The following is a 20,000-nucleotide window of genomic DNA, read 5'->3' on the forward strand; positions in this document are numbered from 1 at the left end:
ATTTAATTTTTTTTAAAACACCTGAGCGTTTATTTAGCGCAATATCCATTCAATGTGCTCAAAGCGCTTTACAAAGGGTCGCTGACCGACAGCAACACGTATCATGTAGAACGTAGAGACATGACGCCTATTAGGCGACATTGCAATTTTTTTTCCTACAGAGACACCGCTGTTAACGGCCAGGTACTCATTTCACACCTGAATACGGTGAGATAAAGTGAATAAAGAGCCTTTTCCAAGGACTCAACTATGCACCGAGCATAAAAATGAGACTTGGGTCAGGTGATCATTTTTTCTGAGGAGAATGATTTATTGGTTTCTGAAATCGACGAAATCAAATTTTTACAACTTTTGTCGTTTTTAATATTACGATTATGACCCCCCCCCCCCCCCCCCCCCTTCCACCAGTTCAACCAGAAGTGATTGGGTTTCTGGTTCGGTTCGATCTAGAGGAAAGTACTTTGTGATAGACTAGCGCTCTATTTTACTTAAACGCATAACGTCAATTGATTGTATGCAATTTTTGGTATTTGGTAAATGCTCACTTGTTTTTCTCTTCAGACCAATCGTATAAAAACAGAAAATGATGTATAACCTAAATGTTAATAATCCCTCGGAGAGACTTTGGTGAGAACTTTTCTACCAACCGGCGGTCTAAAAACAATAAACAAAGAGCCGAGTGACGTCAACTTCATTCTATCTATATATAATTATGACCCATCGTCTTGAGGCACATTGCGTAGGAATGAAAGTGGCCCATGAAATTGAATTTACAGTCAAAAATATAAAACTTGTGGTTTTCTCCTTCTTCTTCCCCTTTTTCTTTCTTTCTTTCCTCTTCTTCTTCTTTCTTTCTTTCTTTCTTTCTTTCTTTCTTTCTTCTTCTTCTTCTTCTTCTTCTTCTTCTTCTTCTTCTTCTTCTTCTTCTTCTTTTTCTTCTCCTTCTTCTTCTTCTTCTTCTTCTTCTTCTTCTTCTTCTTCTTTCTTCTTCTTCTTCTTCTTCTTCTTCTTCTTCTTCTTCTTCTTCTTCTTCTTCTTCTTCTTCTTCTTCTTCTTCTTCTTTCTTCTTCTTCTTCTTCTTCTTCTTCTTCTTCTTCTTCTTCTTCTTCTTCTTCTTCTTCTTCTTCTTCTTCTTCTTCTTCTTCTTCTTCTTCTTCTTCTTCTTCTTCTTCTTCTCCTCCTCCTCCTTCGTTACCCTCACGATGTCTCTATGACCAAAGGACACAAAGATGCAGGAACGTCCTAAGCTCGTGCTGAGACCCATAGAGCTTCGACCTTAGTGTAGTCCTCTCGGGCCAATTAATGGTCGCCCATTGCTCGTTGTACTCTGTACAGTCCTGCAAAACATGTGTGGTATCCAACTTACCCTCTCGACATTCACAAACGTCTGTTTCTTCAATCGTAAATGCAACTTGTGGTTAATTTCTATTCTTTACGATGAAGAGAAATAAAAACAAAAATACAAAAAACACTTTAGCTTTTATACAGCGCAATATCCACAAAACATGCTCAAAGCGCATTACAAAGGGTCCTTGACCAACAGCAACATGTAACATGTATAACTGGTCATGACGCCTGTTAGGCTACACTGCATTTTTTTCCCCTACAGATACAATGCTGTATAACTGGTCATGACGCCTGTTAGGCTACACTGCATTTTTTCCCCTACAGATACAATGCTGTTAACGGCCATGTACTCATTTTACAACTGAGTACGATGAGAGAATGTGAGTAAAGAGCCTTTTCCAAAGACTCAACTATGCGCAGAGCGAGGCTCGAACCCAGGACCTTCCGATCCGAAAGCAAGTGTCATACCACTAGACCACACAGCCGCACAATACAATTTCTTACAATGCATAAAAACCATTAGTTTTCTTAATTCTTATCATTATAATTATAAATTTACTTTGTAGAGCCCGAGTCGACCCGACATAAAACCGTTTTGGCTGGCTCAGTGGTTCACATATTCCCCAATCTTTTATTTTTCAGCTAATCCTTCTTCATGATATTGTAAGTATTTTGATATCAGTTTTCTTCTTCTTCTTCTTCTTCTTCTTCTTCTTCTTCTTCTTCTTCTTCTTCTTCTTCTTCTTCTTCTTCTTCTTCTTCTTCGTTCCTCTGCAGTCCGATATCTGCTATGAAGTCTGTGGTCCGCTTTAGGTCCTCAGCCTCACCATAGAGCTTTGTGTTGAGTGTTGTAGGGGTGACCCAGTGGTTCGAACGTTGCACGTTGTATAGTAGGCAATCCAGTTTTCAATTTTAGACTATTTTAAAATTCAATTCATCGGGGATCCCGATATCTCAGTTGGTGGAGCACTCGCTTCACACGCAAAGGGGTCCGAGATCGATCCCGGGTGCACTCGAGATTTTTGCTGCACCCCCCCCTCCCTCTGTCCACCCTTCAGTGATTGGGTAGCTGGGTCTGTTAGATCTGGCGGAAAGTACTTTGCGATAGACTAGCATCATACCCAAAAGGTAGCAAGCAGTTGTTATTGTCAGTTTCTCGCTATAGAAACTAGAATAAACTCCGGCTCCATGTGCCGAATGGCTCTGAAGGACAACAACAACAACAACAACAACAACAACAACAACAACACCTACTACTACTACTACTACTACTACTACTACTACTACTACTACTACTACTACTACTACTACTACTACTACTACTACTACTACTACTACTACTACTACTACTACTACTACTACTACTACATCATCATTATTGATAAAATTGATATATTTAGACGAAATTTATTCCTGTTCAATCTACCTTATCTTGCTGTATCTATATATTGTCTAATATGCAAGCATTATACAAAATATATCATATGTGTTCGTTATAAATCAATATCAATATTGTCTATTGGAACTATGCCATGGTATAAAGTAAATAGATATACAGACGTTACTTATAAATTAAAGAGATTATATGAGTGGTTCTATTTCCACAGATAGAAATGATACAATTTATTGAACGATGAAAGAACCCACTGTGAACTCTTAAAATTTTTCTAAGACGAGTAACTGCCTCCTGTCTGTAATGACGTAGGCAGAGAGACACAAGAAATCCTTCTTTAATCAATCCCTCTCCCTAAACAATTGAGCTTTTTTATAATGATCAATATCCACTAAACGTGCTCAAAGCGCTTTACAAGGGGTCCCTGGCCAACAGCAACACTTAACATGTAGGACGTGACATGAAACCTGTTAGGCGATTTTACAATTTTTTTCGAACAACGCTGTAAACGGCCAGGTACTCATTTTACACCTGAGTACGATTAGAGAATATGAGTAAAGCGTCTTTTCCAAGGACTCAACTGTGCGCCGAGCGAGCCTCGAACCCAGGACATTCCGATCCGAAAGCGAGTGTCATACCACAAGACGACATAGCCGCACCCCTCTCCCTAAATAGTAATGCGTAATGATATCATGTTTACAGTCGTAATTTGTGACGTCAGATTATAAGTCGTTACATTTTACTAAAAATTAGATTCTTTAAAAAGAAGTATCATTTAAATGTTTTTGAAGATGTATTTTATTCAAAGATGACGAAATAGTAATACACTCTTACGTTTTGGAAATCGAACTTTGTTCCCAACGCGCACTCGCAAGAAAAAACATATTAGAATGGACCGACATGAATGGAACCGAATTATATGATACCGTCAACAGACGAAGAGAATGGGCAGACTTTTGTCATCACAGAGTGCGGGCAGCCAACGTCAATGAGGACGACGCTGGATAGTGAGTGAGTGAGTGAGTGAGTGAGTGAAGCCCTCAACAACTTATCAATAAATACACACATTTCATCCACAGCTGAAGGCCTATGAAAAGAATGAAAGCTCACAGGATGATCAGCCAAGGAGTGATGCACATTTACCAGAAGCATCGGATAGGACAACAGGAAATGATGTCAGCTTAGACAAAATGCCCAAGACGCCAGAAACCATCAAGCCCGTGCATCAAAAGCCGAGAGCTCTGAGCGCCGAAGACATGGACAAAAGACGGACTTTTGAGAGGGACACGGATGAGGCGGAGTTGGACCTTCTGGGGAGTGTCAAGGTTAGGCGATGAACTCTTTCGTCTATCGTACTCTGGGATGACATGTATTTAATCAATTGGTCGAAAACTAGTTTCTCAAGTATCCATCGCTTTAAATGACCCTCATCTTGCTTGACAACCACCCCCCCCACCCTCCCCCCCCCAAAAAAAAAAAACAAAACAAAAAAACAAAAACAAAACTCTCAAAAACCTAGAGGACTTCTGATGCCCGGGATATTCCTTTCTTCTCTAGACATAGTCTGCCTTCATGCTAGACATTCCCGCTGAAATAGAATGAAAGTATTTTTATTATTTTCTTTATATTATTACCAAATACATTTAGCATTGGTCAACACACTCACGGTTGTATCTGCTGTATATTATGATACTAACCAAAAGGTGAAATTGGAAATGTTTCGCGAAACTTTTCTATCTTCACCTTTCTGGTAGTATTTTTACAATCCCCGGCTTCAGGCAACCCAGCCGCTCTTAAGTTTATATTGTGTAAGTGAAATACACAAGTCAATGACCGAGGGTCAATGTTGAGAATCATTTGTGATGTCATTTCTCGAATGTAAATAAAGATGTCTGTGACATCCTTGATATCAGACCGACCCTAATGAAAATAATAAAAACAAGAAAACTTAAGTATTTTGGACACCTAAGACGCCATCAAACTGTCAACAAGGACATTCTTGAGGGTAGAGTTGAGGGGAAAAGAGGAAGAGGCAGGCCAGCAAGAACTTGGATAGATGATGTGAGGACATGGACAGGATTGTCGGCAGCCGAAATCAGTCAGCAAGCCGTCAACAGGGAAGATTGGCGTGTCATTTCAAGTCGACCTCAACCCATGAGATGACACTGGAAGAAGAAGAAGAAATAAATTCAAATGGCAATGACCTTTGTTTTAATCGTATGTGACGTAATTTCCTGTATAAAAAGAAAACGCACACGCGCGCACACACACACACACACACACACACACACACACACACACGTCAATGACTCATGTTGAGATTCGAACTCGACAATATTTTCCCTATTTAGAAAAAAAAAAAGACAAAACATGAGATTATTCCCCAATGTTTGAATCGGATGGGATGTCATCATTCATAATATCATTTTCCCGTCATTGCGACACACACTGACCTTTCATCAGTAGCCATCGTTAAAATATTATATATAGATAGTATGCGCTTGTCTAAGAAGCTCATAACATTGCCATTCGGAAGTATAACGGACCAACACACAAAACTGTGTGTATCCATGAATGTTTATAGTCGGGTTAATACAGTTTAGTGAGCATTACTCATAAACGCGGATGGCAAAAAAACAATAACAAAGACCTGAATGACGTCATCTCCGAACTATCTATAGATAGTATGCGCTTGGCTAAGAAGCTCATAACATTGCCATTCGGAAGTATAACGGACCAACACACAAAACTGTGTGTATCCATGAATGTTTATAGTCGGGTTAATACAGTTTAGTGAGCATTACTCATAAACGCGGATGGCAAAAAACAATAACAAAGACCTGAATGACGTCATCTCCGAACTATCTTTAGATAGTATGCGCTTGGCTAAGAAGCTCATAACATTGCCATCCGGAAGTATAACGGACCAACACACAACACTGTGTAACCATGAACTTTTATAGTCTGGTTAATACAGTTTAGTGAGAACAACTCACAAACGCGGATGGCAAAAACAATAACAAAGGCCTGAGTGACGTCATCTGCATGCTATCTATAGCCTAACACTATAGATAGACTGAAGATGAAGTCACTCAGGTCTTTGTTATTGTTTTTGCCATCCACATTTATCACAAAACTGTTTTATCCAGATTATAAACGTTCAAGGTTACACACAGTTTTGTGTGTTGGTCCGTTATACTTCCGGATGGCAATGCTGTGAACTTCTTAGCCAAGCGCATACTATCTATAGAACCCTCTTAGACTTATAGATAGTATGCGCTTGGCTAAGAAGATCATAACATTGCCATCCGGAAGTATAACGTACCAACACACACAACTGTGTGTATCCATGAACGTTTATAGTCAGGTTAATACAGTTCAGTGAGCATGCGCACAACCAACATGACGTTCTCTCTCTAATAACTTTTCCGCCGGTGACGTCACAGACTATGGGTGACGTCCAATCAAGGGACGCTACTCTTCCGCTAATATCATTCCCTATAAACGGCGAGAGGATATTGCACAATTTCCTGAAATGTTGAGCCGCCTACACGATACAGCTGGCCGTGATGAAACACGGCGATGGTGATATATATATATATATATATATATATATATATATATATATATATATATATATATATATATATATATATATATATATATATATATATATATATATTATTTATAGAGCTTTTTTTAGGGCAATATCCATTACATGTGTTCAAATCGCTTTACAAGGGGTCCCTGGTCAACAGTAACATTTAACATGTAGGACGGGACATGCCGCCTGTTAGGCGATATTACAATTTTTCGGACAAAGACAACGCTGTTAACGGCCAGATACTCATTTTACACCTGAGTACGGTGAGAGAAAGAGAGTAAAGAGCCTTTTCCAAAGGACTCAACTATGCGCCGAGCGCTAGGCTCGAACCCAGGACCTTCCGATCCGAAAGCGAGTGTCATACCACAAGACCACATAGCCGCACAATATTTCATGATCTAATCTTACCCACCGCGTTGAATCGATATCATGTCAAAATGAACGTGATAAAGAAATTAGACTTGGAAGCATTGACTCCCCATATTGGTCAAAGCAAACTAAAATAAAAAGGTTTAATTAAAAATAATCAAATGAATAAATAAATTAATAAATACAGAGGGTGTTACCCTCTCCTTACCAGCCAAAGGAAAATCGTCACATTCGTTACGATGCAGTCAACCTTTTTCTCATTCTGATTTCTTTTGTACATCATAATATTTGAACAAAAGTGTTTGCTATAGTTAAAGTATATTAACACTGTGTTGAAGAGTTTGTTAAGAAGAAAAAAAAATATGTATAGCAAGAACTAACAGACGTTTTGTTTAAGTGAAATAAATCTATTTTTGTATAGGTTGGGAGTGAAGTTTTGGGGAAAAATCCGGAAAAAGACCGGTAAGGAGAGAGTTAAGAATGCTGGGCTGAGGATTGACTGGTTCTGTACCCACTTTTGGAAAATGTTGAGATATAACATGCGTTACAATCAAGATTTTAAAAGGCTTTATCTGACAAAAAATTGGTTCAATTCGGAAAATTGACGCATAAACTAGAGTATGTATAAAAGAGTGGTTGAAGTTTTTATATAGTTATTCACAAAAAAATAAACTTTAAATGAATTTTTCTCTCAATTTGAACAAATATGGAGATAAAACGAGTTAGCCATCAACCCATATAACAATAAACGAGTAGGCCAAAATAATTAATCTGCTTTATAAAATCTCGTACTGTAGGACTGGTAAGATTGGACTGGGGGTGGGGGAGAACTGGTAAGTATTTTACTTTACCGGATAGCACCAGTCATTCATGCTTTTGTGTTTTTAATATTTCTTTTCAATCTTCAGACAAAAAGACAAGGTTTGGATTCCGTACAGGTAACTTGTCACCCATCATCACTATCCGGTATTCACAACTGCCTATTTGTGACCCCTCGTCTCAAAACGGTATTAAGTCGGGATGATTAAGATGCTGAAAATGCAATTTTGTAGCCAGAAAAATCATGCTTACGTTGAGTTTATTTGCTTTATGGAGGAGAAGGAATATCATATTTTATTGTGCTAAATACCAACGTTTCATATTTTTGACCAGTTTAACTATAATTTGACTTTTTAGCATCTGGTCCATCCCGACATAATACCGTTTTGAGACGAGGGGTCACATTTGAAATGTTCAAAATTCGTAGTTTTCAGAGGGAATAAATAGAAGTTACTACAATAGGCTTTAACAGTCGTGACGTCACTTTCCTCGTAATGATGCATAGTAACTTAGTAACTGGTTCCAAACTATCGGAACAATGCAGAACGACATTATGAAATAATTCTCTGACGAGCTTTGTATCCAGAGGAGAAAAACATTATAAATCAGATCATGTTTTGACTTTTATTCATTCTGATCACATGACAAATGAAAAAGCTCTAGCCAGCATGACAACTAAAAAGTACGGATTTTCTTTATTTAGATCCAAGCTGCTCGTTGCTCGAGGACGTGACATCAGACTATTGAATCCTATTAACTTTAAAAATTATAATTTTACACTTAACAATATTAAATATGCCTTCAAAACACTGAATAGATGCTTAGATGTCTAAGTAAAATGGAGAAAGTTATGAAGGATGGCGATCACCCCCTTCGCAAACATATTAAGTTCTCCATGAGGAGCTGTCGCCTTATATCTATAAAAACAAAGACAACACGTCACCTTAATTCATTTTTGCCACATGGTGTTCGAATTTTTAACGAACAACTGTGATTTAAATTAAATACTATCTTTTAAATATACACTCACAAGTTCGGACTAAAGGCCAGAGGTATGGCCTATCTCGATTTATCAAATTAATATATAAGGTGTTGCTATTCGTTCTTGGTTGTATATTTTTACATGTTTGTATATTTGCATATATATATGTATACATTGTCGCCATAGATTCTCAACTTTGTGTTTATACATTTTTATGCATGCCACGTCTGTAAACGAATTTCCATTCTTTTGGATAAATAAAGTATATTATTATTATTATTATTATTATTATTATTATTATTATTATTATTATTATTATTATTATTATTATTATTATTATTATTATTTGTGGCCCGAAAGTCTTCTTTTTAACGCACTTTATCGATTCAAAAATGTTTGTTTATTTCTGGAGGTTGAAGCCAACATTTCGTAATTTTACGAATTTTTCGTAGCAGTAACTAGGTCTGCCGGTATTATTTCATTCAAATCAGATACCAAAACTTGAATTTAAAATTTAAAATAATCAATGAAAAAGAGCTTTTATATAACGCAACATTCACTTGATGTGCTCAAAGCGCTTTACAAGGGGTCCCTGACCAACCCAAAACATTTATCTTTTAGGACGGGACATGACACCTTTTAGGCGATATTACAATTTTTTTTCGGACAGAAACAACGCTGTTAACGGTCAGGTACTCATTTTACAACTGAGTATGGTGAGAGAATGTGCGTAAAGAGCCTTCTTCTCCAATGACTCAAGAGCGAGGTTCAAATCCAGAACCTTCCGATCCGAAAGCGAGTGACATACCACAAGGCCACATAGCCGCACAAAACATGTGTCTCAATGCGGTATTATATCAAGATGAACCAGGTACAGGAAATTGAATGGACAGACACTAATATGAAATATTGGGTAGATTTCTATTCGTTATGGTGGAGTTTAAATACAATACTATTCAACAGTCGTAACGTCACTTCCTTCCTCATGACGCATGTTAACTTAGTAACACTTGCTCTAAACTATCGGAACAATGGCCGACGCCGTATGAAATATTTCTCCGGCGAGCATAAAATCGTATCCAGAGGAAAAAAAAACCCCATAAATTTGATCATGTTTTGACTTTTACACATTCTGATCACAAGACATATGAAAAGTTCTAGCCAGTATGAAGAATAAAAAGTAATGATTTTCTTTGTTTAGAACCAAGATGGCCGCCTTTGCCGGGCTGCGTGACATTAGACTACTGAATCCAATTTCTTACACTGGAAATACCCGAAGTCCTCGGCACGTCTTAATAAACTCCTTTTATTCATCCCTAAGGGGAAATTTTTCTTTAGGGTCTATTCCAAGGGAAGACTGGAATAACCCAGAGGCCAGCCGCAGTGCAGCGCCGCAAAGTGAGCTAAGGCTGGGTGACTTGCTCAAGGCCACACAACGCGGCGGGTAGTCGAACTCGGTACCTTTCAGATACGAAGCAAAGACCATACCGCTGAGCCACGCTGTCCCATAAGTAAGTTTTTTTTTCCTCTCTCCATTTCACAGATTCTATCCAAGGCACTGAGCCAGATGAAAACTCAACAACCTTCCAAGAAAAAGAAAGGTAATAACTCTTTTTTTCGAGCGTATTATAGGTAATCTTGGATTCTATAGATAGTATGCTCTTGGCTAAGAAACTTACAACATTGCCATTCAGAAGTATAAAGCACCAACATACAAAACTAAATGTAACCTTGAACGTTTATAGTCTGGTTCATACAAATTAGTGAGAATTACTCATAAACGCGAATGGCAAAAAACAATAACAATGACCTGAGTGACGTCAACTTCATACTATTTATACTAATGATGGATTTATTTTTAAAGTTTTGATCAAGCTCCGTTGTTAAATTTTTTTTAAAAAGTGAAGGACAATTCTTAGAAGTCACGTGACAACCATATAGAGGAAAAGATGTTAATCATCTTATGCTGCATGCCAAGCGCATTTCGACATGAAATCATATTTTCCAAAATTACAAAATAATTTTATTTATTTGTATATAATGAAACGAGTTATTTTTATCTTGCCCAATCATACTATATATATATATATATATATATATATATATATATATATATATATATATATATATATATATATGTATAATATTTCAAGCATATTATAATCAACTTCTACATTATTGTTTCGAGCATTCGCTCTCATTAGGAAGTGAAAGTGAAAGTAGATTGTTGTGTTTATCGTACATTATCGGCTTCGCGGTTATGGCGGTTTATAATTACATAAAAGGTATTTGTTTCTATGTCACGCATGGTTTTTGTTTATATATATATATATATATATATATATATATATATATATATATATATATATATATATATATATTCAGTCTTCAGTTCTCTAATTCATTATACCGTTGTTAGTCAGTTTGCGAGTGACAACTTAAATTTACTCTCATTGAAATGTAAATTTTAAAATGCATTTGACTCTCAGAGCTAGCTGCAGAAATCAAAAAGTCTAAAGCGATCTCCAACCAGGACGAGAAGATGAGTAGTGAGGCCATTTCCGAGTCTGACCTGATCGATGCATTGGTCAAGCTGGTTGAGGACGAGGAACAACAATCTGAAGGTCACGACAAAACCCTGCCTTTATTTCGTAAGTATATAAAAAAAACCTTTATTCATCACCAATGGGAAAATTGTCCTTATGATCTTTTCTGAGAAAAGAATGTAATAACCTGGGCAGAAGCTTCTAATGGTACTCAGCCGCAGTGCAGCGCCGCAAAGTGATATTGAGCAAAGTGGCAGGTAGTAAACAATTATACACGTAGTAAAATCTAAGTTCTATTATATATGAATTAGAAATCATCACATTAAACCACCCTCCTCCTTCTCCATTTCTTATTCTCCCCCTATCCATATCCAGTTTCTTCTTCTTCTTCTTCTTCTTCTTCTCCATCTCCGTCTCCTCCTCCTCCTCCTCCTCCTTCTTCTTCTTCTTCTTCTTCTTCTTCTTCTTCTTCTTCTTCTTCTTCTTCTTCTTCTTCTTCTTCTTCTTCTCCTTCTTCTTCTTCAGAATATCTCATTTTGAGATGATTGATCACATAATATAGGCCAGTCACTATAATGGGAAATGATGCCTGCTAGGCGATATTACATTTTTTTCCGACAGAGACATTGAGAGAATGTGAGTAAAGAGCCTTTTCCAATGACTCAACTATGTATGCACCGAGCGAGGCACGAACTCAGGACCATCCGATCCGAAAGGGAGTGTAATACCACTAGACCACGTAGCCGCACAAATTCCAGTATGAAGTTATATAAACCATGAACGCGCTATAGATAGTATGCGCTTGGCTAGGAAGCTCATATCATTGCCATCAGGAAGTATAACGGACCAACACACAAAACTGTGTGTATCCATGAACGTTTATAGTCAGGTTAATACAGTTCAGTGAGCATTTCTCATAAACGCGGATGGCAAAAAACAACAACAAAGACCTGAGTGACGTCATCTTCGAACTCTCTATACCGCAAACCGACGTGTTCATATTGGCAGCACTGACATCGGAACCTACTTAAGGGTTAGTTTAATATTGTTGTAACGGACAATATTTTGCGTCAAATTTTTAGATTTCCATTACAACAATGAGCCCATAAGGGATTGGGTTATCAGACCTGCAAATAAGTGCACGCATCCTCAAACCTAATGAAATCATCCTGGTTTTTTTTTATAATCAGATACAGATAGCAACATCAAGGGAGATAACAAACAGTCAAAATGGCCAGTAACTGATCACAGCTTTGGCGGGGGCGGTGGCGGTGGGGCTGCTACTGGTGGTGGTGGTGGTCATCCGTCTGTCGATGGTAACCGTCGCGATGATAACAACAGTGATAATGGTTTTGATAACGGTGACGACGATGATGATGATGATGATGACCTTATCAAATATTTACAGGATGCAGGTTGGTATTTAAATCGCAGCCATATCCTTCTTCAGTACATTTCCTATAAATATGATGATGATGATGATGACGATGATGATGGTGGTGATGATGATGATGATGATGATGATGATGATGATGTTGATGATATTAAAAATGATGATGAGTTTTGTGTATTGGTCCGTCATATTTCCGGATGGCAATGTTGTGAGCTTTTTAGCCAAGCGCATATATATATATATATATATATATATATATATATATATATATATATATATATATATATAAATATAGAATGGAGTTGACGTCACTCGGGTCTTTGTTATTGTTTTTTTGCCATCCACGTTTATGAGTAATTCTCACTTAAATGTATTATCCAGGCTATAAAATTTCATGTTTACACAGAGTTTTGTCTGTTGGTCTGCTATAGATAGTATGCGCTTGGCTAAGAAGCTCATAACATTGCCATCCGGAAGTATAACGGACCAACACACAAAACTGTGTGTATCCATGAACGTTTATAGTCAGGTTAATACAGTTCAGTGAGCATTACTCATAAACGCGGATGGCAAAAAACAATAACAAAGACCTGAGTGACGTAATCTTCGAACTATCTAGTGAACAGTATTAACCCGTCAAAAACGTTCATGGATACACACAGTTTTGTGTGTTGGTCCGTTATACTTCCGGATGGCAATGTTTTGAGCTTCTAAGCCAAGCGCACGCTATCTATAGATAGTTCGAAGATGACGTCACTCAGGCCTTTGTTATTGTTTTTTGCCATCCGCGTTTATGAGTAATGTTCACTGAACTGTATTAACCCGTCAAAACCGTTCATGGATACACACAGTTTTGTGTGTTGGTCCGTTATACGTCCGGATGGCAATGTTGTGAGCTTCTAAGCCTAGCATGCACTCACAAACATGGATGGCAAAAAAAAACAATAACAAAGACCTGAGTGACGTCAACTTTGTTCTATCTATAGATACTCCAGGTTACAGATAATTTTGTGCATTATATCCGGCTAGCTTATGTCGTGAGTATTCTACCTCAACACATAGCATCAATATCAGATGGCCAGGGTGTGTTACAAATATATCTATAGATAGTATGCGGTTGGCTAATAAGCTCATAACATTGCCATCCGGAAGTATAACGGACCAACACATAAAACTGTGTGTAACCATGGACGTTTATAGTCAGGTTAATACAGTTCAGTGAGCATTACTCATAAACGCGGATGGCAAAAAAACAATAACAAAGACCTGTGTGACGTTATCTTCGAACTATCTATAGATACTCAAGGTTACAGATAATTTTGTGCATTATATCCGGCTAGCTTATGTCGTGAGTATTCTACCTCAACACATAGCATCAATATCAGATGGCCAGGGTGTGTTACAAATATATCTATAATAAACTAGGACCGTCCCCACCTACCAAGGGAAATGGGAACGACTGCTCATTTCATAATATTCTAACTCGTTCCGGATGTCCCAATATAGGTCACGTTATTTGAGGTCACGTGGTTTGTAGGGATCGGTTAATCAGGTCATGATTTTTGTAAAATTATATTTTTAGTCAATCATAGCAGATCTATTTATGTCATACGTTTAGATACACAACCCACATGCTCAGCCCGCCATGTCAATCGTACCAGCAGACAAAACCATGTGTAATCTTAAACGTTTATTCGTCTGATTGATATGATTTAATGAGAATTTATCATAAAAATGGCTGTCTAAAAACAATAACAAAGAGCTGAGCGACGTCATTTTTAATCATTCTAAAGTGTCTTTGATAGCAGCTGTATCACAGTTTACTTAATGTAATTTCAAGGTTTAAAGTGCGCTCTTGAAAATAATAATAATATCAAAAGACTTCAAAATGAAAATTGTATTTTTTAAATTTTGTGAAAGTATGCAGAAATCAACAAGTAGTCATGATAAGCCATAAGGCCCATGGAGCCGGAGTTTATCCCGGTTTCTATAGCGTGAAACCGACAATAGCAATTGCTTGCTATTCATTGGATAGAGCGCTAGTCTAACGCAAGGGACTTTTCGACAAACCTAACAGACCCAGCCAGCCATCAAATCACTGCTGGGTGGACAGAGGATCCCTTTGCGTGCGAAGCGAGAGCTCTACCAACTCAGCTATTGGGACCATCAGAAATGAACAAACTACTATAATTATTGGAAAATCCCAATAATTATCGGAAATTCCCAAAATCTCTACCAACTCAGCTATTGGGACCATCAGAAATGAACAAACTACTATAATTATTGGAAAATCCCTAAATCTCTACCAACTCAGCTATCGGGGCCTTCAGAAATTTCAAAAAAACTATTATAATTTTTGGAAAATCCCAATGATTATCGACCCCCCCCCCCCCCCCCCCCCCCCCCCCCCGCCCGAAAAAATAATAATTCCACCTGTTACATTAGTTATATTGAAAAAGTCTCTAAATCAAGCAACACGTTCCTCGCAATCAAACGATTAAATTATCTGGAGAATGTGCTATATTCTACTATCCTTAATATGGAACATGTAGGATCGTGGTCAGTAGATATTACAGAACCATAACTAGTAGCCACGATCGTGAGTTTTTCCTCTATCACGATTCTCAGCAGGAGAAGAATCCATTTTGTAATCCCACATGGTTTATAAATATAGTAGCACTGCGAGCTAACTGTTTTGATACTAGGTTCATATTATATTCAAAGCACATGTCATTGTTTATACCGAGACTAAAATCCCAATTCATAGGTTTATTTTTAGACAATAGGCTCCTACGCAATGACGCATTGTAACTTAGTAACTGGTTCTAAACTATCGGAACAAAGGTGGAAGCTCTTATGAAATAATTCTCCGACGAGCATAAAAGTGTATCCAGAGAAGAAAAACATTATAAATATTAAATGATAATAATAATAAAGGTATAGATTTATAGTACGCCAAACATCCCTTCATCAGGAGGGCTCTAGGAGCATAACATAGATTAACTTAATCATTAAGCCCTAACACAGTACACGAACAACGCTAATTATACACATAATAAGCCTGTCGGAATAAGAATGTCTTCAATCGACGCTTGAATTCCTCTAGTGAAGACGAAGAACGTATCTCTAGTGGTAGTAAATTTCACAACCTTGGACCAGAATGCTGAAAGGCGCGTTCACCAGCCTTCACTCGACAGCGGGGTGTTTTCAATGTGAGGTCGTTCGTTGATCGAAGCGATCGCTGTGGGTTATACCGTTCAACGAGGTTTGAGAGATATGCTGGTGACGAGGCCTCCAGGCATTTGAAAACGATAGTTGAAGATTTATATTTAATCCGCTGGTCCACTGGCAGCCAATGCAGCTGCTGTAGTAATTCGGGAGCTGCAGATTTCCTGTCTTTCTGCAGTACAACGCGGGCTGCCATGTTCTGTATTTTCTGGAGTTTGTTTATTTTGTCCTTTGTGAGACCACCAAACAGTGCATTGCAGTAGTCCATTTTCGGCAATATAAAAGATGTTACCAATTTGTTGCAAGTTTTCCTATTAATAAATGGTCTGATTGTTCTGATATTTCTTAGAATGCAGATAGCACTTGTTCTCACATTGTTAATATGTTTGTTCATAGACAGATCACTCTCTAAGGTGATGCCGAGATTTTATCATGTTTGGACTTTTTATACATTCTGATCACATGATATGTGAAAAAGATCTAGCCAGCCTGAAGAATAAAAAGTACCGATTTTATTTGTTTAGAACCAAGTTGCTCGTTGATGGACGAAAGTGACATCAGACTATTGAATCCTATTGCAAATCATGTAAAACATACATTAAATAGAATGTCCATTTGTGAAGACGAGTGACGATTTATGAATTCATTGATATTTGAAGGGTTCTGACTAAAATGTTAAAATATGTTGTTGCTCTGTTTTAGTTTTTTTCCCTCTTTTTAAATAGGATGACATCTTGGCCAGATTTGATTAAACTGAGCTTTTATATAACGCATTATCCACTAATCGTGCTCAAAGCGCTTTACAAATTGTCCCTGACCAACAGCAACACCTGACAAGTAGAACGAGACATGACGCCGGTTAGGCGAAATTACAATTTTTTTTCTTCCGACAGAGACAACACTGTTAACGGCTAGGTATTCATTTTACACCTGAGTACGGCCAGAAAATGTGAGTAAAGAAACTTTTCCAGGGACTCAACTATGCGTCGAACCCGGGGCCTTCCGATCCGAAAGCGAGTGTCATACCTCTAGACCACATTGCTTTATCAAAACAAGTCGAATTAATGAACATTTCAGTGATTCTATTTTTGACTTGCAAATTAAATAAAAAAGTATTTTCGGCCTTGTTATGGACCAATGATCGTGATCCTACGATAATGAGAACTAATCGCCGAACTGGCGGTCTGATCGTATATTCACATTTTCTACATTGGAAGACCACAAAAAAACCCCCAAACAAACAAACAAAACAAATCAATGATTAGATTATTCTACACAGCCATTAAGTCTGTGGAGCTCGAGTTTATCCCGGTTACTATTGCGTGAAACGGACAATAGCAATTTCTCGCTATCTTTTGGACAGGACGATTGTCTATAGTAAAGTACGTTCCCTATATCTGACCTTCCCGCGCTACTTATTAATTGCTGGGTAAACAGGGGGTTCAAAAAACTTAATAAACTGAACCGGGGACGATTGTTGTCCCCTTGCCTGTGAAGCGAGTGCTCTACCAACTGAGCAATAAAAGGATTGAAAATGACTTCACTCAGATCTTTAACCAGCCATTTTTATAAGTAGTTCTCAATAAATTCTATCAATCAGACTGTAAGCGTTAAAGGTTATACATAGATTTGTGTGTTGGTACATTATATCTGGCTGGCGGATGTTGCGAGCATTTTGGCTAAACGCATAGCATCAATTGGGAACCTGCTCATTCCCCTCCCCCTCCCCCCCCCCCTTCCCACCCCAACCACCACGACAACAGAAAAAAGTTGGATAGGTTCCTCAATAATTACTTGTATTTCTTTTTTGTTTTTCATCTTTAGGTTATAGCTGGGGTGACTTGAAAGCGACCGAAGCACAATCAAGGGTTCAAGGTGGGTAGTCATAATAATGGCTATGTTGAGTGTTGCTGTTGACCTGGGACCCCATGCAAAGCACTTTGAGCACTTTTAGTGGATATTGCGCTATATAAAAGCTCCAAAAAAAAGAAAAGCCCCGAGCATTTATATGGCTCAATATCCCCTAAAGGTGTTCAAAGCGTTATACAACAGGTCCCAAGCCAGCAGCTACATTTAACACGTAGACCTAGACAACAGGAAGGCAGTAAGGCGACAGAGAACTTTCTTTTTATTTCCGACAGAGGCAACACTGTTAATGGTTAGGTACTCATTTTACACCTGGATACGGTGAAAAAATTGTGAGTAATAGACTTTTTCAAAGCAAAACTCAACATTGAACCGTTCAGAAGGGGAGACAAACCCAGGAAGGCGAGTGTCATACGTGAACTTTTATATAGCGCAATATCCACTATATAGTGCGGCTATGTGGTTTAGTGCGGTTATATGGTCTTGTGGTATGAGACTCGCTTTCGGATCGGAAGGTCCTGGGTTCGAGCCTTGCTCGGCGCATAGTTGAGTCCTTGAAAAAGGCTCTTTACTTACATTCTCTCACCGTACTCAGGTGTAAAATGAGTACCTGGCCGTTAACAGGGTTGACTCTGTCCGAAAAAAATTGTAATATCGCCTAACAGGCGTCATGTCCCGTTTTACATGTTAAGCATTGCTGTTGGCCAGGGATCCCTTTGTAAAGCGCTTTGAGCACGGTTAGTGGATATTGCGCTATATAAAAGCTCAATTAAAAAAAAAAAAGCTCAGTCCACTAAATGTTCTCAAACGTTTTACTAGGGGTTGCTGACCAACGGCAAACATAAATGTAACATGAACGAGACATGACGTCTGTTAGGCGATTTTACTTTTTTTTTCGAAAGAGACAACGCTGTTAACAGCCAGGTACTCATTTAGATCTTATTACGGTGAGAGAATGTGAGTGAACGACCCTTTTCAAAGGACTCAACTATGCGCCGAGCGAGGTTGAACTAAAGACCTTCCGAATTGAAAACGAGTATCATATCACAAGATCACATAGCCGAACGATCATACCACTAGTCCACTTAGCGGAAATTAATGGTAATTAAAAGTAACCAATCAATTAGGTGCATAGAAGATAATACAGTAAGTTCCTCCCTGCCCACCACGGGAGGCCAGGAACCCCACCCAGAGGGACCATTTGTAAAGCGCTTTGAGCACGTTTCGTGGATATTGCGCTATATAAAAACTCACGTTTTTAAAAGTTCTCTTACAATGTACAATGTAATGACTCTACTATAACAAAGAAAATATTGGACTTGAACCCTCCGGTCAGAAGATCAAGGGGAAGGTCACGAGAAAGATGGGGAAGAATTAAAGAAGTTGATATACAGAGACGTGATAAGACATGGAACGAGATAAAAAAAATGTTAGCTCAGGATAGAGAAGGATGGGAACTGTTTGTATATGGCCTATAGATAGTTCGAAGATGACGTCACTCAGGCCTTTGTTATTGGTTTTGCCATCCGCGTTTTTGAGTTGTTCTCACTAAACTGTATTAACCAGACTATAAAAGTTCATGGTTACACAGAGTTTGTGTGTTGGTCCGTTATACTTCCGGATGGCAATGTTGTGAACTCCTTGGCCAAGCGCATTCTATCTATACCCTGACCCAGGTTGAAAAAAGGCAATGCTGATGATGACGACGACAATGTAAAACAAATGTTCTCCATCGTAAATAATAGAAATTATCCACAAGTTTCATCGCCTTGCGTGGCTATCAATTGCATTTCCTGCGTCAGGTCCATCCTTACATTATAATACCTACCGTTTTGAGTCGATGGGTTTCATTTGTAAGAATATGCCATGTGCGGTATGTGGTCTAGTCGTCTGACACTCGCTTGCAGATCGGAAGGTCCTGGGTTCGAGCCTCACTCGGCGCATAGTTGAGTCCTTGGAAAAAGCCTTTTTACTCAAATTCTCTCACCATACTCAGGAGTAAAATGAGTACCTGGCCGTTAACAGCGTTGTCTCTATCCGAAAAAAAAAGTAAAATCGCCTTACAGTAGGCGTCATGTCTCATCCTACATGTTAAGCGTTGCTGTTGGCCAGGGACCCAGTGTAAACCGCTTTAAGCACGTTTCGTGGATATTGCTCTTTATAAAAGCTCAATCTTAAAGAGCATGTCAATATGACGTGTCAAATTTGTCTACTGATTGCCCTGTAATACTGTTGTTATTAACCAGTTAACTGCGGCACTCTGGAAAAACTCGTAATTCAAAATTTGGCCAGAAAACTCGTCCTTCAAATATCGATCGATTTAAATGATCCTCACCTTGGCAAAAACGCTCAAACCTGGGACCTCGAGAGACCTTTAATGAAATTCCAGATTTGAGAGTTTTTACCTAGATGAGGGTCATTTAAATCGATCGATATTTGAAGTACGAGTTTTC

General features: G+C 38.3%; 1 protein-coding gene across 7 annotated transcripts in view; it reads left to right on the top strand.

Annotated features, from left to right (window-relative positions):
- Positions 1-20,000, top strand: part of LOC144958536 (uncharacterized) — a 31,381-nt gene that overhangs the window by 6,286 nt on the left and 5,095 nt on the right. For 3 of the 7 annotated variants that reach the window (XM_078890574.1, XM_078890576.1, XM_078890575.1), the window contains 7 exons: positions 1,990-2,010; positions 3,820-4,065; positions 7,622-7,651; positions 10,058-10,115; positions 11,004-11,165; positions 12,251-12,475; positions 17,506-17,556. In XM_078890574.1, the coding sequence (XP_078746700.1) occupies positions 1,990-2,010; positions 3,820-4,065; positions 7,622-7,651; positions 10,058-10,115; positions 11,004-11,165; positions 12,251-12,475; positions 17,506-17,556 (793 nt within the window). The remainder of the gene's footprint in view (positions 1-1,989; positions 2,011-3,819; positions 4,066-7,621; positions 7,652-10,057; positions 10,116-11,003; positions 11,166-12,250; positions 12,476-17,505; positions 17,557-20,000) is intronic. The other 4 variants (XM_078890581.1, XM_078890579.1, XM_078890580.1 and 1 more) reach the window with 2 other exon arrangements.

Source organism: Berghia stephanieae, chromosome 13, assembly GCF_034508935.2.
Source record: "Berghia stephanieae isolate SIO BIC M18660-M18661 chromosome 13, UCSD_Bste_1.3, whole genome shotgun sequence".
NCBI lineage: Eukaryota > Metazoa > Mollusca > Gastropoda > Nudibranchia > Aeolidiidae > Berghia > Berghia stephanieae.